The sequence below is a fragment of the Microtus pennsylvanicus genome, chromosome 9, assembly GCF_037038515.1.
Source record: "Microtus pennsylvanicus isolate mMicPen1 chromosome 9, mMicPen1.hap1, whole genome shotgun sequence".
NCBI lineage: Eukaryota > Metazoa > Chordata > Mammalia > Rodentia > Cricetidae > Microtus > Microtus pennsylvanicus.
This window is the reverse complement of record NC_134587.1, coordinates 14,057,550-14,081,045: the sequence shown is the minus strand read 5'-3', so window position 1 is coordinate 14,081,045 and position 23,496 is coordinate 14,057,550. Positions and strand designations below refer to the sequence as shown.

General features: G+C 44.2%; 1 protein-coding gene across 2 annotated transcripts in view; it reads right to left on the bottom strand.

The window, feature by feature from the left end:
* The window catches only part of Stk39 (serine/threonine kinase 39), a 249,030-nt gene that overhangs the window by 116,950 nt on the left and 108,584 nt on the right, over window positions 1-23,496 (bottom strand). For both annotated transcript variants that reach the window (XM_075984980.1, XM_075984979.1), the window contains exons 9-10: window positions 20,567-20,615; window positions 20,398-20,463 (exon numbers count right to left, since the gene is read on the bottom strand). In XM_075984980.1, the coding sequence (XP_075841095.1) occupies window positions 20,398-20,463; window positions 20,567-20,615 (115 nt within the window). The remainder of the gene's footprint in view (window positions 1-20,397; window positions 20,464-20,566; window positions 20,616-23,496) is intronic.

Below are 23,496 nucleotides of genomic sequence, written 5' to 3'. Positions count from 1 at the left end.
ACAAGATGCGGCCTCATTTCCATCATGCAAACTCAGGGCCAAACCCGAGATCCACTTTGAACAACTCTGAACATCTCACACTGTGCTTTAACCAGACAAGCCATCCATCTTCAACCGTTTTGAACTGCTGAAGGTGGCAGTTAGATTTTTCACGTGTGCCACACTGTGCAAGCAATCCTCATTCTTGGGTTTCTATATACTTTCTTATTCTTGTGCCCCTTTTACCTTCTTTTTTATTCTATTTTATTTTATTCATTTTATTTCATTCATCGAGTAAATTTAGAGCAGTCAAAGTTTGCATCTTGTTAAGCTATTTCAAGTCTTTTCTGAAATAAAGTGTAATGAAAAAAATAAACACACCGAAATGTTTTCAAGTAAGCATCGAAATAGCCCGCAGCTGCAGGCCCTTTGGTTAGACATGCACTTTCCACGACAAAGTATTCTCTAAGAATCAGAAAACGTTGCCCTCTCTGTACCTTGGCAAGAGGGAAAATGCCTCTATAATAGTCTCAGCTGGACACATGTTCCAAAATAATCCGAGGAACAGGGAAAATGGATAGCTAGCATCCAGCAGGACAGAGGAAGAAGCGGTGATACTGTAGTCTTGGGAATATATGCAAAGGTCCCTCCTCCTGGAACATATACCTCATTAATATTTCTGGCTCATTTCCGAATGTCTAAGATTTCCAAACGCATTTTGATGGCTGAGTGGTGCTATTCAGTGACATAATAGTTTGAATTACAGCGCCTGACTTGCTATGACTTTACCATACTAAAGGAGGAAGGCACCAATATTAAAGGATGACTCACCCAGAGAAAACTATAACCCACAAACGTCACTCAGGGCAAATTGGTTAAAAAAAGAATACTAACTATAAAATATGCATACAAGCAACTATTACAGAAACATTAATAGAATGTTCACAGAATTGTGCCAGTTGGCACGGAACAAACCTAAGTCTTTTAATAAAAGAAAACAAAAGTTCTCAACACTCAGAATAGCATAACAGCATGTGTTAAATTGTATGCACCATCTGGATTTTCAAACACACATACACACACACACACACACACACACACACACACACACACACACACATATATATATATACATTCATCGTAAGACAGGCCTAGGACAATGCTTAGTTAGACTTCAGTGCTAGGGTTCTGGACTAAGCCTACATAATCAGACACTTTTTCAATTAAGATTTTTATAATAAGCATGCATTATTTTTTTTACCAAAACAATAAATTCAGGACCCTCACTCTTCTGGACTCGATGAGACAAAACTGAAAACGAATAAATGAGAACTGCAGTTTGTATAACACTGAAGGTCAGAGTAGGTGCACTTGTGTATGGCTTCGTAACTCAGGAGATGGCGGAACTCGAGAGCTGTAATCAGAGGAGGAGCTACACATGCTACATATGTGTTTGTGTATGTGCACGTGCCCGTGACGAGGGATGGATGGGTGTTTGTGAAGGCGCAGAGTTTCCGTAAAAGGGCTCTAGTGGTGGAGGCCTGTATCATCCATTCTTCAGGGGCCACGATTTAGAGCTCCACTTGGACACACTCATTGAAGAATGCTGTAGATGAGGCTTCTACTACAGTAAATTTCCTAACAAGGCTGTTTGGTCAGACTTGCCTACATAACTACTGGTATGGCCCTTTACCACACACCTCCCGTCTCAACACGTGCCTTTTAGAATAACTCAGCAAATACATAACGGCTCGTGTGTAAAGGTAACTGCTGAAGCAGTGTCTGTAACTGCAAAAACCTGAGAAAACTCAAGTACCAAACGACAGATGCCTGAGTGTAAACATTCCAATAGACTATATTACACAGCAATGAAAAGGAGGAAGTTGTGTGAAGAGTGTGAACATACATTCATTCGGTAGGGGGAAAACAAAGCAGAAATTGGGTATGTATGAGCTTTTATATATTAATAAACCTTACGTCATATTGTTTATATTTGATCAAACAAACATGAAAATTAATTTCCAGCAGGCCACCTGTCGGGCTGCCAGGTTGAACTTGCTGCGTCATAGACTCCTGTGTTTGCCTGAAATTGCACCTGTGTAAGAATGGAAGGGAGCTCAGTCTATCCTACACATCCTAACAAAGCCCACAGTGTCCCCACTGTCCTGCAGCCTAATATTCACCAGCAGCCATACGAACTGGCATTCCCTCTGGAACAGAGTGAGTGGACTATTCAGCAAACAGAGAACTGGCTCTGGACTGTGCAGGTGACATGGAGAGAAGACAGAAGAACGTGACTGGTCGAGACACAGTCTGTGAGCTGTGTATTGTTCTCCAGTGGGCCCACTTCAGAAAATCCCCTAGGACACGTGATCTAAGTGGCCTAAACAGACTGCCAAAGGGAGTCTGGAGGTACAAGACAACTTCAAATTCAAGTTAAGGGTGACAAGGTACAGCAGGAAACCTTGACAACTTAAAGTAAACTTTTAAAATAAGCATTTGCTATTTCTTAGAGAAGCCCAATACTCGGAAACACCAATTGCATCTTCCAGAAGGACCACACACTTTTAATCAGGAAATTTAAGAATTAATTACCAAACGATATGATTCTGCATGAGCTATCGTTCCAAGTATGGGGGAAAAAATAAAATTGTCTGTATCCTACTGAAGGGTTATATTTATCCTAGAACCTTACTTACACTAAAATTCAGTGAAAGAATATTGCTTCCTTCTAAAGAACAATGAAGCCTTCAGCTAAGACGGTCTGAATTTGTATTGCCGGTATGCCTACCCTGAGAACAGTAACACACCAAGAAACACGTGCAAACCCATACTGATCCAGCACAGGGAACAGGGAGTCTATCCCAGATTATGCCACATTTCACTGAAGTTCAGCATGTAATGCAGAATCATGAAGAATATGTGCTAAGATGGGAGCTAAAGCTCAAGGAATCTCTGTTTTCTATCATAAATCAGTCACCTGAGAAGTGCTGTGGGACAATGGTCTGTACTCTGTCACTTGTATTTTAAATAAACACTGATTGGCCAGTAGCCAGGCAGGAAGTAGAGGTGGGGCAATGAGAAAAGGAGAATTCTGGGAGAGGAAAGTCTCAGTCTGCAGTTGTCACTCAGAGAGGAAGCCAGACACAGAGCAAGCAAGATGTGTCTGCCTTGCCAAAAAAGGTACCAAGCCACGTGGCTAACAGAGACAAGAATTGTTATCTAATATAAGTTATAAGAATTAATAAGACGCCTGAGATACTAGGCAATCAGTTTATAATTAATGTATGATTTCTTTGGAACTTAACAACTGTGGGAACCAGGCAGGACAGAAACCTTGGTCAATAGAGAATAGTGAATACTGCCTAAAACCTCACCTTAAATTAAAAAAAAATCCTCACTCTGTTGTTTTCCATTTATTTATCATCAGTGTAATGCTTACATACATAATACTTGGTGCTTTAACAATAACCGCTAGTTAACTTTGTAGTCATTTAACTATAAGTCAGAGGGTGACTACATTTTTTATCCTCAAGCTGTGTTCTCAAATTCTCTCCATTTTACTTTATTCTGACTTGAATTCCCACATGAAAACTGCATGACACAGTGACCGGAGCTTGTGAAAGCCTCCAGTCTTGCATTTGAAAACTTTTCATATCGGTTTGAAGGGTTTGGGGGAATCTGGGGTTCCTGGAAAGATGCCGAATCTTGCTTACCAAGAGCCTACCTGAGGAGGACATGTCAGTCCTGAAGACACTGTGATTGATTACAGGTAGTGCATGGCAAATGCTATTTTTGTTTGCCAGACTTTGTAATTAAGCTGGAACATGCAAATAAAGGAAGTCTGAACACACCAACTCACTACTCAACCTTAAATCTGTCATTTCTTAATGTCCACATGTGTGCTATGGCACTCATGCACACATATGCATGCACACACACATACATACAAATGAATGTTTTTTTTAAAGTGTCTCCAGAATACCATATCATGACTATGTACTTGTGCTGAACTTTATAGCACAAAACGGGGAGATAGCTGGCCTTTCCCATGCCTCATGGCAGACTGAGTCATAAAACGATAACACTTATGAAAATACCCACACCTCTTACACTCTGCTGGAAATTTTGCTTGCGATCTCATTTCTTATTTTCCTATCAGGTAGGAACAGCTACTCTAACACGGTCCATAGTGACTAAGTCCTAGACACACACAGTGGAAACTACGTGGGTTTTCCCTCTACCCTGCATAAAGCAGCCCCGAAGTCACTCACTTGCCATGAATTTGGCTCTTGTGCCAACAGCGATACTGTGGGTGAATCTGGTGTAGGTACTGCAAATGTGTGCGGTCAGAACGTTTCCAAGCCAATCAGATTTTAAATGTTCTCACAACTGGCTCTCATGAACCCCAGTAAAACCCTACCTACTACAGATTACATGTTATTTTAAATCACCCGTTGGAATCTCACCCCTTCTCCCATGCTGTCTGGGATCGACGAGCCTCGTTCATAATCGCTGCAGTTAAACGTGATTACTGCTAAGTTAAGAACACGGCTGCAGCGATGTCTTAAATGTCTTAAAATTGCTTTCCTCTGGAATGTTCTCTCACAATAATTCTAGAAACAGAGGAACCTTTTGCTAATGTTCCAAAGTTAAAACACTTGGGAGCAGGAAAGGTTGCTCCTCTCGCCAGAAGGCCCTTCTTTGGTCTTTGAAGGACTTGAATTTTTTTCTAAATACTTAAATCTTCCTCAGCATCAACAGACATTACTTCTGCACCTTTAGATCCATACAGTGAGCAGCTCATCTCTATGATCACTATTTTCCGGTCCACTCGGTATAGCAGACTACTTTTGCCCCACCTAAAGACACCCAGGATCACACATCATTAGCAAACACTACATCTGTGGCACTTACTCTGTGTTAGAATCTCACTTAGCAAGCAGGACTCTATTCAAGTGCAGTCCCTACCACACCATTTTCAGCTGAGTAATGAGCACTGACCAAGTTCAGTCACTTAGCCATGGCTGAACCTTGACGGAGCAGAGGAACCCAACCTGGACCCTGTGAAGCCTGGCTCTCTCTGCTGCCCTGGCACAGTTAGTGTATGATGAAGAGCACAGATTTCATACCTGTAAGGTCTGAAGCACAATAACCCCCAGCCTAAAATATTACTGCAGTCACACATGTCTTCCTGACTTGCCCCAGACATCACCAAGAACTCTGTGCTTACTGTCTGTTTGCTTTGTTAAAAATAACACTATCACAAAAGACATCCCTAAATATTACCATTTATATTGACTACTTTTAAGCTTTATTAAAATGGCACCAATCTTGCTCATTTTTACTCAATGCTATGTTTCTTAAACTTACATATGCTGTTTATTTTCACAGTGATATGCTATCCTGATGCTGTGTGGGCTATAGAACCCTTGCTGTTTCTCCTGTTTAAGTTTATCTGGGGTATTTTCTCTTTTGGTATTTTTAAGCATTGCGGGTTTGAACATGCTTGTAATTGTCTCCTAGCACAGTATGCAGATGCAAAGTTCCTGGGCTATGGGAGGTGACACATTCCACTCTCACTGGAGGCACGACAGGCTAACACGCTGCGCAAGCTCTTTCAGGGCTGTTCAGTTTCTATTCTCATAAGGAAAAGGTAGCCGGCTTTCATTGTTTTCCTGACTTGCACTTCACTGGTGACTGACTGACACAGTTGTACAGCCTCTAAAGGGATGCTAAAGCAGTCAGATCTGGAATGTGCATCATATATATTATTCAAGTTTTATACATATGTATGCAAGTCCTCACTGACCTGAAGACATGTACCATGTAAACTGCTGTCAGTTATTTAACCTTAAAAAATATTATTACCAGTTTAAGTTTGCCTATTCCATTACTGATGCCCTTTGATAAACACTGGTCCTCGACTTTAATGTGGTTAATTTTGACAGTCTCCTTTTTGTATGAACAGACCCAATTTTAATTAGAGAAGCGCGTACAATCCGAAGTAATATATTTTCTTTCTAAAAGTTCTCCCTCCCTCCCTCTCTCTTTCTCTCTGGGCCTGGGTTCACTGACTTGCTAATAAGCACTGGGAATCCACCTGTCTCTCCCTCCCCAGGGCTGGAATTACAAGTGTGGGCCACCTGACAACTGGGAATTCAGGATCAAACTCAGGTTCTCGTGTTTGTGGGTCAGCATTTTATCAACTAAAGTCACTCTCACCACGTCTTTCTAGAGTCAGAATGTTTCACCTTTCACCTAATCGTTTTCATCATGAGGGACAGAATTTAGGGGTATGCACGGTTGAGAATAAGATGTCTTTTATTATGGCTGTGCAACTTTCCTCAAAACTATGACTTAACAGAATCCTCCTTTTTCATGCAGACCTACAACACACCATCTATTTCTACACGTCACTGGCTGATTCCCAATATCACAGTATCTGGCAGAGCCACACTGTACATTCTTGAGTCTTTGTACGTCAAATAAATTTAAAAACAGCTTTGCTGAATAGCTCAGAATGTCTAGTGGAAAACCTGGCCTTGGAACCGTTCTGACCCTGTCGATCACTTAGGGAGGAATAACTGACTCCTTGCTCTGTAAGAGTTGTCTTAATCATGAGCAGGATTTCTCTGTCCATTTGGTAGGTTTTCTTCAATGTCTTCTAATAAGCTTATTCTTCTGCCTATCCAAAAGTCTTTCAAATAACTTGCTAAACATAGTCAATAAAGTTACACAAATAATAAATAATATCCTATTCTTCTGCCTTTTACTTTTGAGACTATTAAGTCTGCTTCTCTTCTTGACTCGTTTAGTAAGTTATTATTATTCTTGGAGTTTACCTATCTCACCTAGCTATCTCCTATACAGCACTCCACAGTCTATTACAGGTTGTCAAAGTCTCTGCAGAAACCGTAATTTATTAGCAACATCTTTGTTGCTGCTGTTTCCTGTGCCACTAATTTGGGTTCCTACTTTTATCAAGCCCTCTTCTTTAGCTTCTGCGGTTAACACCGCTCATTTTCCGTGTCAAATCGGATGCCTGGCTGGTTCATTTTCATGTTTCTTCCTCCCACGACCCTCTAATGCAGGTCTATTAAATATAATTTTCTCAGTTTAATGTAGAAATGTACTTCATTCTCACTTCTGAAATGCCTCCCCATTCTCTGAAGAGATTAAGTTGTTCCTTCCTTTTCAGGTTCTTCCTCTTTGCTGCTCCCGGGCTGTCTGCTGGCCACCACTTATCCCACGCAGGTGAAGCTCAGTGCTCTCCACTTGGGTTTCTTTCTTTCTTTTTTCTTCCTTTTAAAAAGGCATCACTAGGTAGCCCAGATGGGCCTTAAACCCATGGTCCTCCTAACTCAGCCTCGCAGCTAGGTTTTATATCGTGAAAACTCTGGATGTCTATAATTCTGCTTCAGGTTTCAAAGTACAGATTTCTCGGTCTTTTGTTTTGCTTTGTTTTTGAGACGAGGTCTCTAGTAGCCCAGGTAGGCCTTAAAGACTAGCCTTGAACTCCTGTTTCTCCTGCCTCAACCACCAACACACTGGGTTTGCAGGCATGCACCACCGTACTTCCATGTGGCTCAGAGAATCTTTCTCTTCTGTTGGCACTGTTTCTCCTTCTGCACACGGACAGCTCTGACTGTAGCCTCTCACTGAGATGGGGCAGTCATTTCTCATTCTGTCCTCCCTATCTTTCAGTCTCGCGTTAACTTCAACTTCCGATGCCTGTGCGCCGCTGCACTCTTGATTTTCTCCGTCTCAACAATTCCCTCTGTAATGACGCTTCATCTATGCGGTCACAAAATCTTTATCTTTCTAAGCCATTCGTTGGGTATATTTCATGTGTGAATTTGTGTGCGTGTGTGTGTGTGTGTGTGTGTGTGCATGTTGTTTTCTTAATTCTAACGTGTTTCATTTCTGAAAATGAGTATTCTCAACTCTGCTTGGTCACTTGGGTATTTTATAATGGATTCACTTTTATGGTTCTATTTTTTTTATTTCTTTAAGCATTTCACATGTGGATGTCTTCATATGGAGAACATGGACAAAGAGAAGCTCACAGAACTAAACATGTCTTCGTTTATCAGCAGAAGAGTGTTCCTACAAAGACTGAAGTTACCTTCTGTGAGGTCGTCAGAGACACCATCACCCATGGACACATTACACATCTGTCGTTTGTGTATCGATCTTACAAATTAATTTTTTAAAACCATCACATGGGCTACAGAACAGGCCAAACTATTTCCTTGCATTGCTAAAGAGTGTCACATACACAGGTCCCTTTGCATGGCGCCCAGAGCAGGGAAGTACACTTTGTTTTCCCCATGCTTTTCCTTCCCTTCCATCTGCCTTCACTGTCAGTGAGACCAGGACTGCAACAAGAAGAATAATCCATGTCTAAAGCAGAACCACCCCACAGATTACCCAAGCTTCTACAATGGCAAAAGTCTGTAAGTACATACTAGAGCCTGAAGAAATGGATATACCACTATCACTACTGATAAAGTAACCCAATCATTTCATTGTTCATATGTAGACGCTATGAGGAAAATACTCTAAAGCAAAATCAATTTCATAAAATGCATAATTTTCTCATAAATTCAAAGAAAATCTCTCTGAATTTCACTGTGATCCACCTGAAGTTTCCAAGACCTTTGGATGTGAGTGGGGTACCGCAATGTGTACCACATTCCGCCCTTCCAATGGGGATGGGTGGGCGTGGCCTTCTCTTCCCCGAAATACAAACGAGAAACAAGAACATTGCTCCATCTTTACCGGAATAGGTTTGACGGGCATCTGCCCAACCTCCCAGGAAGACAAAATAAATCTCATCACATTCACATCCATTCTCCTGGTCAACATCTATTAGCCTCTGACTTGATCACACAGCATGCTGAGCACTGAGGACAGAAAACCAAGTAGGGTGGTCCCTTGCCTTAATGAACTCACAGTCCATTAACTGCCTTTGTCATCTAATTGCAGCTTAAGCGATGTTCTGTCAAAAGCACTGAAGCCAAAAGCAGGAATCCAAGTCTTAGTCACTGATTTAGAACCCACTCAATCTTCACACTGCTCCGTCTCTCCTTGTGATCATTAATTTTGGTCATCAACTTGACTAAATTTAAACTCACTCTGGAGCTGGTGAGCGACGCCACTAGGGGGCAGGGTGTCTGTGAGGGTGTTTCCCGAGAGAATTAACTATGAGGCCAAGACTCACACCGAACGTCATGATAGCATTCCAAGGGTTGCCCCTCCCCCCGCCCCAGACACACCCTATATTCAAGTTTCGTCTTTTTGATGTTTCACAGAATTTGCTCATGACTGGTTTGGATTATTGCCTCAATCTTGACTACTTTTTGGCAAACATAAAATGATCATTTGCCTGTATACAGCATGCTGGGATGCACTGGTGAAGAAATGCATATCAACTGCACCCAGCACCTCAGCCCTAGCACATGACCTGAAAGACACAGGACCATCTGCCCATGGCCTCCTGGATTACTCCGGGCATGACAGGGCAGCTCCAGTGTTAGGGACAAAACCCAAGGTCTCTTCCAGGTCTTCGGGCCCCTTTTGGTTTCCATCCCCAGGTGTTTAGTTACTAACTAGTCTACACACATTAAAAACTCTCTTATACAATGAGGCCAAACCATTTCCAAAGCCTCTTCTGATGGCCCAATGAGAACTTGCTTGCCACTGCCTCCTATGCCGTCCTTGCTGAAACAAAGCCTCTCAACATCTTGGCATTCAGGAGATGGTGAAAGTGAAGGCCTGTGCTACTAACACCAGTGTCATCAGAGGTCATCCTGACTATGAGAGAGTTGTTATCGCCAAAGGAGGGCACCGTTTCAGGAGATTCCACGGCTCTGAGAGAATGGTAAACCCGACAATGAGGATCAGCTGCTCCAGCAGCATGCGGAGAGCTCAGGGAACCCTGCGTGGCAGAGGGACCAGAGACACAAGCAGTAGACAAAAAATGGGGGCATCTGAGCTACAGCTGGATAAGCATTCAGCATGACGTTATGAGCACACAGCAGCGTGGCCCTTCCTACCCAGGAAGCGTGAAGCAGGCATCGCCACCACCCAGTCTGTTTACTTAAGAGAGCAGGGAGTCGTACTAGCTACACTTGGTCTCTGTGGCATATAACTCAAATGCTCAGATTACAAAATGGGAAGGATTATTTTGGGTCATGGTTTCAAAAGTTTTTGCCCACGATACCCTGTTCACTTCACCTTCAGGGCTGTGGCATCACAGCGAGTCACGACACGAATGGCATCCTGGAGGAAAGCTGCTTACCTCGTGATGGCCAGGAACTCAGAAAGAGGAGCAAAGACAGAGACAAAAAGCCATCACTAATATCTTACTGCTAACTTCAGCAGTAGATACCTACCAGATACCCTGTGAAAGAAAGCCCCTCGGCCTCCATCTCTTAAAGGCACAAGGATGCCACAAAGACTTGCCTCTCAAAGGCACACCCAGCAGGCCTCCTCTGAATGCCCACTAAGTCTCTTAAAGGTCCCACACTCACCAGTCCCCACTCCTTAGATCTTTGAAAGAATCTCACCATGCCCCACCTCTTAATGCCCCATGCCCTCCAAATAACGCCACTCGGGGGACAGGCCTCTGAAGCACTGGCCAGTGGACATTGAATTCCAGATTCCAACTTTAACGGGCCATGCCCTACAGATCCACTGACTGTGCCTCTGTTATAGGGCATCAGCATCAGGACCAGTTTCTGCAAGGAAGGCACAGACAGTAAGTGGACAGGCAAGGGTCTACAGGAGAGAGAGCAAAGAGAAGTGGTAGGCGCACCATGGAAACAGGATCACAGAAGACAATAAGGGAGGGGCTGCTTTAGACGATTATGGAAAAGACATAGATTCTGCTAGGGGTTAAGATATACTGAATAGGACATGGAGATAAGTTAAAAAAAATTTGCTAGCAATGAGGAAATCAGAATTTCACAATTAAATCAGAAACAAGTAACGGTGCTTCTAAACAGACTTCCATGATTCAGAGTCCAGAAAATGAGTTTGACCTCGAAGTAAGATCACAGCTGCGGGGTTACTGCACTCTGCCCACAAAGGAAGAGCGTGGGAAAGAGCTGGAAGTCGTTTACCAACCCTCCACATTAGTTTCCTCGGAAAACGAAAGGAAAGCCTCGTAGGACATCTAAGTGCTTACTATGGTCACGTGCACAGCACACAGCCCCTTGCCTACAAGGCACTCCTGGATCCACAGTGAGATCAGGAAGGCAGCCAGGAGAGCTCGTATGAGTCCCCTGTCACAGGGTAGCAGCATTTGATGTAAATACTCCCATTTCTGCTTTGGGAAAAAACAGGGGGTTGGGAAGAGACACCTAGTGGCTCATCCCAGGTTCAAAATAAGTCAGAGGACAATGAAGAGGTCATCTCAAAATTACAATGACTTAAAACAGTCTAAGAAATTGTTTAGGAGGAGGAGGAAAATAATTTCCCATCTCTAAAAAACACAAGTGCTTGTGGTGGTGCACATGCCTTTAATCCCAGCACTAGGGAGGCAGAGGCAGATGGATTTCTGTGAGTTCGAGGCCAGCCTGGTCTACAGAGTGAGTTTCGAGACTGGCAGGGCTACACAGAGAACCACTGTCTTGGGGCAAAGGGGAAGACACAAGAGCTAGAGATCAGAGGAGCTCAGAGTAAGGAAATTCATATATGACTAAAGTGATAACATCAGAGAGCTCTGTGGCTGTGGATGCCATAATGCCCAGCACAAGGGCCAGCAGAGACAGCTGACAGAGCACGGGGAATGCTTAAGCCAGGGGGTGATGGAAGGGGCCTGGTCAGCACTCTCCAGCTGCCAGCTGCTTTGTCTCTTGTTCGTTCTGGACAGAAGAGATTACAGCGACAGAGTAGTGGGAAAAATACCTCGTAACACTACAGGTTCAGCTGGTCCCCCGCGCTCAGCTACAGAACAAGACGGCCAGTGTCCCTCACTGCCAACCTTCCATGAGCTTCAGGATGTGGCACACATGAATCTTTCCTGCACTACCTACGGTGTCAAGGTTGTAAAACTGCCCCACATTTTGGAACTCTGTTGGGGATCACGTTTCAACAAGTATACCACTTCCCGGGGTAGGCACATGAAGATCGGAAAAACAAGTGAAGAGTATGAGGATGCGGGTGAAAATAATAAAACAGAAAACACAGGCTAGTACTGGGAGGGAGTGCCAGTGAATACTGAAATCCGCCTGTGTTTATTTTCCGTACACTTTTATACCCCAAGGCCACAAGGGAAAATGACAAAAGATTGCTTTAACAGGACACCAAGGACAACTGGAACAGTTATTTGCTTCAATACCTTGAAACATTAAGTCATTAGTATCCTGTTGTTTAGGCAGTGAACCCACCCTAGACCAAGTAACCTGAAGGCAGCCACTCCCTAGGTCAAGCCTCCTAATTCAAAAGAAGGAACAGAAGTCAGGGTAGAGTGTCCAAAAGACCAAGTAACCACACCTCTCTGACCTTAGGACAAGGCAGAAGCAGGCTCACATTTTTGGGCCCCACAGAACTCTCTCTACAGCTCCAGGAGAAAGCCAAAATAAACCACGTGTGTATCATTGCCTCTGCAGGACCAAATACTGATTTATTACTACAGGCAAGGAGGCACACACGGTGTCTGCCTGTCTGTGTGCCTAATGGATGACTTTACAAACGAAGAACCCTAGACTCAGACTTAAATCTAAACAAAACGTCTTATATTTTAAGAATCAATAGGGCCATACTCACCAATAATTATAGGCCACTTCTTATAAAATAAATTTATTCTTTGGAATATATTCGAACAAACAAGATAACATTTTAGCCACAATGCATACACAGTGATGTTCATTTCTCTGTAGTTAAAAGAACCAATTAATTAATCATCCTTGCATTGGAATATTATGTCGCCATTAACATGATGATAAAAATCTCTCGACACAAAGTATCTACCATCATCTGGATGAAAATGTAGTCGTGAGCGATAGACCGAGAAGCATGAATCCAGTTTTAGCTTTTGGAGAAATGACTCCTTGGGATGTACTTCCGGTCTCCTGCTCCTGACACTCCCACTCAGAGGGCACAGCAGAGTATACAAGACTAAAGGGTCGATAGCATGGAGAAGCGGATGGTTTAAAAGAGGCCATACAGTTAACAACTATTTGGGGAGCTGGGAACCAAACCTAGGTCATCTGCAAAAGCATCAAGTGCCCTTAAGAGCTCTTCCTTCCAACCCCCAAACCTCATGTTGTGTGTGCATGAGTGTATGTATGTCACTTTGCATCTCTGTCAGGACTGGAATTAACTTTGTAAACTAGGTTGGGCTCGAAATAGTTAACTGTTGTATGTAACTCTAGTTCCAGGAGATCTAACTAATACCTTCTTCTGGTCTCTGTGGGCTCTGCTTGTATGTTTATGCATGCAAACACTCATACACATAAAATAAAAATACGTAAGTCTAAAGAAAAAAATAAAAAATAAAAGAGGCCATACAGTTGAGGATTCTGGCTGCTAAACCTAGGAATCAGTGAGATGCGACCATCTGCGTGTTACACGAGAAGCGCAGGGTAGGGCAGCTGACACTGAAGGCCACCCCGGAAGTGGGTGGCAGAGCCAGGACTGGCTGGAGTCTGTCTTCACAGCTCAACCCGCAAGCATACTCAGGTGGCGCTGGCTTCCTCATCCACAGCTCCCCAGGACCTTTCCTCCACCACTGGACCACTGGACCACTTCCTGAAGCTCCTGCAAGGTCTGCACTTTCCCTACCCCGCATGTCCTTTTCAGCCCGGCCAGGTCACTGGCACCTGCTAGCACACTGGTTAAGAAGCCAAGCAGCTTGTACAAGCTGAACTGAAGGAGCTGGGCACTGGGCACTGGGCACTGCTCAGCACGGGCGGATGCTGCTCAGCAGGCGGCACAGGGCTCCTTTCCTTTGTTTGGAGTCTGGGAGAGTAAGCAGAAGTTCCGAGACACTTTTAAATCAGCATTTGAGGGCGTCAGCAGTAATTAAAGAGCAAGCTTCAAAAAAAGTCTGTTATCAAAGCAACCTTAACTAGACGCCTTCCATTTTAATTTGTTTTAAAACGACTGAATCTCAAAGATCTCTTCTAAAAATACAAAGTAATTCTGCCTTTCAAAAAGTTAGTCCTGAATCTCTAATAAGCCAATCACATTTGATTAGCCCAAAACAAGAGGAGCCCCTGCCTTGTCCTTCTTTCTTTCCCTAAACTTGCTCTGCACCTCTCCGTTCACCTCACCACAGTCCCAGCGACTGGGGAAAGGACGGGAAAAGGGGCATGAGGCACAACCAAGGCTCCTTTCCACAACATGGACTCCTTCCTGTCCCCACGGTGCCCAAAGTTCTGTACCATCCGTGATTTTCTCTTTCCCATCTCAAAAAAGTCAAACTCCTTTTAAAGATTTCCAAGCTTGAGATGAAGAGAATTTAAATGATTTCCCCTCAGTGAAGGAGGGGATATATAGAAAGGAATACAAGACTTGGAATCACTCGAATTAATTGCAGCCTAGTTTTGCAACAGCTAAGTGAGCAATGCTTTGGATAATGGAGCAACACAGCCATGTGCTTGTGACCAGAGGATGAGAATATGCTAGGCAGAGACTAAGTGTCAGCCCCCCGACATGGGCCACCAGGCTGAGATGATACCCCTCCACTGTCCGACTTTAGGATAAGGATTCCCATAAAAGTCAGTGGTAATGGGAAATTCTAAACCTTGAGTCAGCTGCATCCGAATCTCAGCTGCGAACCACAGGCAACCCACAGGAGCTGAAAGGCTAAACCAAGGTTTAACCGCCTGACTCACATTTACGAGAGACCAAAGCCCCGCCCTCTTACTCCCTGAACTTTATCGTTCAGAATCCCTAGAGTAGGTGCCCAGAGCTGACTGCAGGAACTCCCAAGGCACTGCTCTCAGACCCATGGGACTCTCGGGATGGCAGCGTAGCAAAAATGAAGGGTGTGAGCTCCGTGTGTCATCAAGAACAATGACAGAACTGAACTCGAAGTGCCACGGCCGTGCAGATGGGACCCTGCGGAGCACCTGGGCTGCAGGGGTGTGACGAAGCCTCAGCCCGGACCTGCAGCTAGAGTGAGCTGCTTGTCTTCTTGTGGCCTTGTCCCCTCACAGAACCCCTGGGAGAAACAGCTCCAGAGTAGAGGAGTTGATTTTGGGATCACAGTTAATGGGGCCCGATCCCTTGTGGTGGGGAAAGCATGGGCTGTGTGGCTCCATGGTGGCAGGAGCACATGGCAAATCCTCGTTCCACTTCTGCAGACATGGAAGCAGCACGCTAAGCCTGGAACTGGGGTGGGGTATAGCCCTCAAAACCCAGTTCCCATTAGCCCTTTTCCTCCAGCTAGGCCCTGTCTCCAAACCTTCCAAATATAACCACAGGCTACCATGCAAAAGTCCGTAAGTAAAGTAAACCGTGGCTCTGTCAGGCCTGCCAAGGGCTGAGGTGTGGATGTTGGAAACACAGACCTCCGTGTGCTGTGCACCTCATCCTGTAAGTAGCAGGAGCTTTGCATTTGATCACCGACAAGAAGCCTGTGATGACCTTATCTTACAATTCTAGTCGAGCGCCTTTCTGTTCTGAACAGTTTCTCTATGTTCAAGAGTAACGGTATGAGAGGTCTCAAGGAGCTGGAAGGCTGCAGACTGTGAGCCAGGCCCAGGGGCTCAGGGATGTGGACGGAGGGTGGGAGGCACACAGGGATGGAGACACTTCATCAGCACATCATGCAGTTTATTCCAGAAAAGGTAGCCATGTGCAAAGGCCCTTGGGAACAAATCTCCCAAGGCGAACAGGAAACGCCAAATGCATATGAACACGCAGACCTCGAGCCTGTGATTGCTGTACAACATGTCAGAGTCTGCTGCCTAAGGCTCACTGTTTCCATGATGGAAAGCTGTCGGCTCTCAACAGTTTAAAAGCCGCGTCTCTTACTTTAGAGTTCTTATCATTGTTTCTGAATCTCCAAAATGGGCCTCCAAACCTCCCATACCTAACAAAGACAAAGACTTTCTTCCAAGTGAGGACCATAGGAACACAGTATTTCCTTCATCCTCTTTGGTCCCAGTTCAAACCAGGGAGTAGAAAAAATTTAACAACAACAAGAAAAGTTCGTTTTTTTGTTTTGTTTTTGTCTCACTTCATTTACTGCATGGAAAGTAATTTTCTATGAGGCTTTCCCTGCCGTCTTCTCTACCCTTGCCTGTCAATTCACATCCAGCACAAACACAGAACAGAAGACCACAATCTATAGGAGCAGGAATTACTACACAGTAGTAAGCGATTCCCGTCCAGTCTGAAATGAACTATTCTAACGGCGCCCCCTAGTGGCAAAATCACTGTTCAGACCAAAGGGAGTCTATTCTAAACTGACTCCAGACTTGGAGTGGAAGCATCTGTGGGCCAACACTCCCGGAAGACCTGTCTCAGATACCATCCCAGGCAAACAGTAACTCCAACTTTTCTGACACTGGTCTACATCTCTAAAACCAGAGAAATGAAGAGTTTCACCGTCACCGTCCTCCCTACGAGCACAAGCAGGGAACACGGACTTCAAGAGCACTACACCCTCGAGCCTATTTGATGCATCCGGGTATCCGCACTACCTTTGATTATTAACCCCACACAACCTAGACTCACCTGAAAAGAGGAAACCTCAACTGACGAACTGCCTTGCTAAGATTCACCTGTGGTCAGACCTGAGCGAAACTGTCTCACTGATGATGGACCGGAGAAGGCCCAGCCCACCCGGGGCAGCACCATCCCTACAGTGGTGGACCTGGACTGTCAAAGCTGAGTGGAACCAGAGGCAGCCAATAAGCAGCGCTCCTTTAAGGCTCCTGCTTCCGTTCCTGCCCTGACTTCCCTCAGAGACGGAAGGTTACCTGGAGTATACGCTGACATCAACACTGTCTCCCTAGGCTGCTTCTGGTCGTTGTGTTTACCACAGAAACAGAAAGCACATGCGGCAGCTGGGCTAGAGTCTGGTTGAATTCTCCAGAGTTAGCGTTCACTTTGAGTCGCTCCTACCTCTCTTCACCCAGCACTAGGGAGAGTCTTAGAAACCAATAAACTCTCTGGAAATAGCCTGATACTATTTAACTGTATTAATTTAATCACTAAATACTGAAAATGCTCCAATCAATTTTTCAAAGTTAAGACTTTTGGTTTCGACGAGAATTGTGTAAAACACACGTTAGATTACTTTGGTTTGTTAATAGAAAATGTAACACAAATTCAAGAATTTTAATTTAAAATAAAAGTGAAATGTACTTAAACCATCATGCCTTCAATTGCCTGTCCAATAAAACAGCAGCCAACTGCCTAACCTGACCAGTTCAGTCACCTTTGATCTTCTACGATCTGATGCCTTCAAAACGCCAAAACTTCCCTTTGGGGTTCTCCAAAACTCATTGCTGCCCTCTACTGGGAAAACACGGAACAAAGCTAAAGTCACCTTATTTCTTCTCCGGGTTTCAACACCTTAGTTAAGATTTCAGGAGGGGAGAAAGTAACCTTGCAGAACTTAAAAACAATTTCCTGCTTCGTCAACTAAAGATGTCTAAATGGTGGCAAATGTGCAGTTATCATGACATTGGCTAAAGTCAAGGCGCGGTGTTCCAGCACCGCAGTTTTTTCTCCATTTCAAACCCTTGTAACCTTTAATAATGACTTTAATGGAGGGAAGTAGGGGGAGAGGACGATGTGTGCAAGGAGGGGGAGGGAAATGGGCAATTTTTTTTGCAATAACTAAAAAAAATAAAATAAAAAAATTTAAAAAAATATAAAAAAAATAATGACTTTAGCATTCTTATCCTACATTAAGTTTTACTTGTCCACACAGGTTTAAAAGTAGCTGTGGTCTCGTGAGACTATTCTTAACAAGTTCACATATATCAGCCTCTCTGGCATCCAACAGATATCCTCAGAACCTCACTGATGTTTGTAACGTTGCAGTAACTGAGATAAAGAGAAACCGACTGTGGATCCCACACAATCAAGTGCATGGTAAACACCGCGAACCTCTCTCCTCTCCCCTAGGCCGTATCTACCAGCTCCATCACCTTTCCCACGCGACGGCCTGATGGTTTGACTCTCTGCGACCCTTTGGGCTTTACAGTCCCGTGATGTGCGAGCCACATTCCCTGATGAGAAGTGAGTGTCACTATCTGGACTGTCCTGTTATCTCTGCGCCTCAGAGCCCACTACTGGGAGCAGTGGCAGAAAGAGACTGTGTGGCATCCCTCACCAACACCAGCAAGAAGAAAACAGAAACAAGGGCATCCCATGAGCAAAACGATGATGAAAGCCACATGAACGATTATAAAATAATAACACATTCTATATGATAACAACCATTTATTGCAAAGTTTGTCCCAATTGCAATGCTACGCACTGCCCAATTCTGTACACACAAACATGGGAAGGTACCGTCTCTGCCCATTTATGAAAGAGAAACTGAGCTCATTATTTAATATATCCAAGTTCAATTCCCAGCACCCACATGGTAGTGCATCACCATATGTGACTTCAGTTCCAAGGGATCTGCCATTCTATTCTGGCCGCCAAGGTCACCAGGCATGTACACTGTGCACAAAGATACATGTGCAAGCAAAACATCAATACACATAAAATAATCATTTTATAAAAATCTAAAAACAGCAGAGGAGCCATGTACAGTGACCACTGCATTAACTACCATCCAAGAACGCGTGGCTGAGCCAAAAGAATCATGAGTCTGAGGCCAGCCTGGGCTACACAGTGAAACCAGAAATTAAAGGTGAAAAGTCAGTGGAAAAGAAAGGAAGGGGAGGGGTTCCAGTGCTGTAGGAGAACAGGGGGAGGCTCTTGAGATGACGTCAGCATTGTAGGGAGATGACACACAAACCCCAGCGTGCAGAGACTGGGGGAACGGGCGAAATACGCAGCAAAGACAGAAAAAAAAAAGTATAGAGCAAAAGGTCCCTTGCAGATATTCCAAGAGAAGCCAGTGGAGCTCTGGCAGATTTTAGTCACCTATAGATGGCATTTTCGATATGTGATAAACAAAAAAAGACCCTGCCCACCCCCCAGTTTTGCTTGGTATAAAAGCTATGGAAAAATAAACGCAGGTGATTTCAGTAATCACTGGAATACCCTCCCGGTATTATTCTATGGTTCCCATTCTGTTATTCTTCGCATATCTCCGCATTCTTTACTTATATTTCTAAATTCCCATGCCCCTACCCTGGTAAGAGGTGTTTTTTGTCAAGGCTGGTCCATGGGTGTGATGAGATAAAGTATCCAAAGTACACCTGTCAGCTTCATTTATATCACACACAATTCTGGTTCCTATCAGCTCTCTCCACACCAGTAAACAGAAAGGCAAGCAAGCAAACACCCCTTTCCAAATCTGCAGGGTATATAGTCTTATATTCTTATTCCTATGATACTAACTTTAAAACCAAATAGCCAAATCAATGGCTGCCCATTAGAATTTATATACAGCATAATGAAATCCATCATAATGACAAATAATTCAGAGTAAATGCATATATAATTACATGTCATTTTGAGAATCTAAAACCTAGAACTGAAAAAAAAACTGTAGGTAATCAAAATTTAGTGGACATAAGATAGACTGAAAAGGGATTATGGGTCTTTTATGAGAAATGTAATAAATCCCATAGATATTCACCCAACCTTTACAACCAAATTTGGAGTTGGAAAACAGTTCATTCGATAAAGCAAGCAGTGACATAAAACTATCCAGGCACAGCGGGGCACACCTGGAACCCTAGAACCCTGGAACTGGCCTGCAGAGGGTGAAGGGCATGACAAGTGCCTCCCTGGAGCTCACTGACCAGTCTAGAGGGTCAGCTTTGGGTTCTGTGAGAAACCTTGTCTCAAAAGAAGAAGCGGAGAGAAACTGAGGAACGGCACGTGGTCTCCAGCCTCACCAGCACATGAGCACTTGAGAACAGTGTTCCTCATCACACAGACCAAACATGTTTCTAATTTAACCGTTTCCAAGTAGGTTTGAAGTTGAGTATCCCTCTTTTTAAAAAAACCCAAAGGGAAGAAATACAGCTATTTCACCTCTCCGCCATTAAACCTTGCCGGCACTTAAGACTCTAACCTTCTTGTGGGGGAGCCGCTGCATGCCAAACTGACATTATGAGAGCCCCATGCCGTTTCCACACCTAAACCTGCAACAGCAACCTGTGGCAACGGGAAGGAAGGCCCACGGCCAGAGGGGTGATGATCGGATAATCTCCAAACTGAAGCCAGAGTGTGCGGGAACCTCCTTGCTGTTTCTTTAAGGTCTTTTTTTCTGACTGAGGGGACGATCTCTCGGGAGACAGGGTTGATGGAACTTACCTTCTTGGCTCTTTGGGCTATGTCTGGCGTCCTTGTCAGCAGCTTCTCAATCAGGTACTCTCTGTTCTGCAAGACAAATGACCCCGACAGTTGAAGGCCTCGCTGGGTGCCCACAGGTTCACAGCAATTTCAAAACAGCAGATTGACTTGGGGGTGTTAAGCATGTTACCTTGGCTTTCTGGAAGAATTTGCATTTTAAAAGTTCTGCTGCTGTGGGCCTGAAAGATCAATAATAAATTAGAGTTGAAACAATCACCACATAATAAAAATACTGCCTTGATGCTACGGCTTAACCTTAGAGCATTTCTGGAAGACTGACCTTAAGGCAAGCAAAACCAACAACCAAGTCAATCACAAGCTGGCACCAAATAAAGCAGGGCCTGTTTCCCAGCTCTTTCTAAATACCTTTCCTGCAGAACACACGCTCCTGAGTTAATGTGTGGGCACAATCAGCGTTCCAGCCGCCATTCCTATACTTCGGTATGTCAACTTGGGAGATTTTAAAGGCTGGCAGAGCAACTTCTGAGAGCAGAATTGCTATATTATTATGAAGCCGTACAAACTGCAATGTGACCCTGTCAAAGGGACTACAGAGTCCGTTGTGTTGTGTGAATCCCAAGGAGCAGCAACTACAGAAAGGGGCCCACAGAGAGCTCTTGGGGGCCAGCTCAGGCCGCACAGGACAGAAATAACTGCTTTAAGAGTGTAGGCACCACTGTTTAAAAAAAAATTCAAATGGCATGGCCATTAATAAAACACAAGCTCACTCAAAAGCATCTCTGGATATGTCTAGCTCCTTGGGTTGTCATATAACTTGTTTCTCCATGCTGTATCGCACGTAATCAAAAGTTAGGTCCAGAAGGCTCAAAGGAAGTTCTATCATGCATCTAAATGCTGACGAGATAGCTCATAATATTAGACATTTAGAATCATCTCAGACTGCAGATTTTGGTAGAGTCCATAAATACTCAAGTTCAGAAGACTCTGAAACTCAAAACACATTGTAGATCCGGCCACCTCAAGCTCTGCTTTCAGAGACATCGTCAGGCTCCTCACTGCGCTGTGGCAGCAGAGAGGTGGCCACCATTCCGCTGGTCCACAATTAGGGACGCTAAGTTTAACTGACTGGTCCCCAGCCTCCAAAGCTCAGCACTGGAAGGTCCTCTTTCCCCCACTACAATTAGCCAGTGTCCCGCTGAGTGAGGTCTTGGCACTGAATGGATATTCTGTCCCTGAAAACCTTCCCCTGGGGTTTACCATCTTGGACTTAAATATTTCATGGGAGGTAGCCGAATATTGATTTCCTACTTTTACCATTCTTTCTCTGTTCAACTGACAGTCGTCTGTAAAGAATAGCTTCCTCTGTCAATAATTCCTTAATTAGGAATCCATTTCATCAGCTTTCTCTATTTGTATCTGTAGAAGAGGGGGAAAGCCTCCCTAATACTCATCCATATAAACTGGAGATGGAGGTCAACAGGCTAGCACTTGCTGAGCATCCAAAACGCTGAGTCTTACATTAAGAAAAGGAAAGGAAGGCTGTGGGAGGGAAAGGGAGAAGGGAGGAGGAGGGGCAGAGGGAGAGCAGGTTGTAAAATAGAGACAATGAATCCCTCATCTTCCAAGAGGAAAAAGTAGGAGAGATGAGGGAAAACGGATCTAGATCAAAATAGACTTAAAATCTAAAGCTAAACTCAGCTCCCTGCCCTTGAGTGAGCACTGGGTTTGAAAGAAAGTAGCAAAAAATTACAAAAGACATTTAGAGATAGATCTGCAAATTCACTACATGGGAGACACCTGTAAGAAATCCTGCTCATTTTCTTCAGTGTGGAAAGACACCATCATTATGCAGAAGCAAAGCCTTACTTGTTAGGAAGAAACATGCGGTAAAGTGTTGTCTGTTACTGCCAAACAATTCAGTAAATAAAATGTGAAAAATACAAAGGCTTCTGCTGAGAGGCTTCCCCAAAGAGGCCCACAGAGTCCAGACTCCAGGAGAACTGAGAATTTCCGCAAACACAGGCATGTGCCGCCGGCCTAAGTCTACAAAGCCATCAACTGTATTTCTGTGCAAGTAAGATTTGTATTCTGATTCTTATCACTTCCTTCAAATTTTGAGAATATTAGCTACAGGCACCTCTCCAAGAAGCCCGAGTCATGCACCCACCACAACAGTTGATAACTGATAACTGCTTTGAGTAAGTAAGGGTCTAAATGACGGGAGGGCCATATCCCTTGGTAAATTCATTAAATGCATGAGCTTATAGCTTATTTAAAAGCCAAAAAAATGTGGAGATGAAAAAAGACCTAGCCATTCTACATGATGCATTGGTTACTATTTTGCTGTTTATTTGTCCTGCTCATCAGCAGCCTGTGTTACCTATCCTCCGAAGAGCGGGTTCCTGAAAACAGCTAAATCAAGCTCCATGATCCCAAATCATCTAACGCTGTCTCCTCCATGAACCCAAATCTTCTGGGGCTGTCTTCATCAACCTTACACACTTTCCCCTTCAACCATGACGTTCCGTTCGTTCACAGCAAAGCACACCCTGGGCTTTTCTTGAAATTGTTTCTTCGAAATGTTTCATAACCAAGTAGTCCACCTTGCCCATAAGTCAAAAAACAATTTAGATGCCACAGTCTTCGGGATCTCTCTCCCAGCATCTATGGGTAGAACTCACACTCCGGATTTGGTGCTCAGTGTGTTTTCTCACTCTTCCCACTTTATCTCAATCTATGCTCCTTCTCCGGTAGCTCCGCTTTATCGTGTTAGGAGCCCTTCTGAGGCAAAGAGTCTGTAGATTTCATTTTTATATTCCTGATGCCCAGCACAGCACAGCAAACTACTGTAGCTCAATTTCACACCCCAGCATGAAGTGAAGGCAATGCTGGTAGACATTTGGGCCGGGACTGTAACTCCCGTGGCTAAGTTTAGCCAGCACTGAAGCGTCTGTTCGACACAGTGAGGAAAAGAGGGAAAAGCAGGAAAAATGAGGCTCAGGCAGCAAAACAAAGAGGAGGGACATGGCACAGGTGGGGACCCAAAGTGATTTTCCTCCTCCTCAGTACCCCTCATTCTCCTTCTGCAGACCAAAGGTC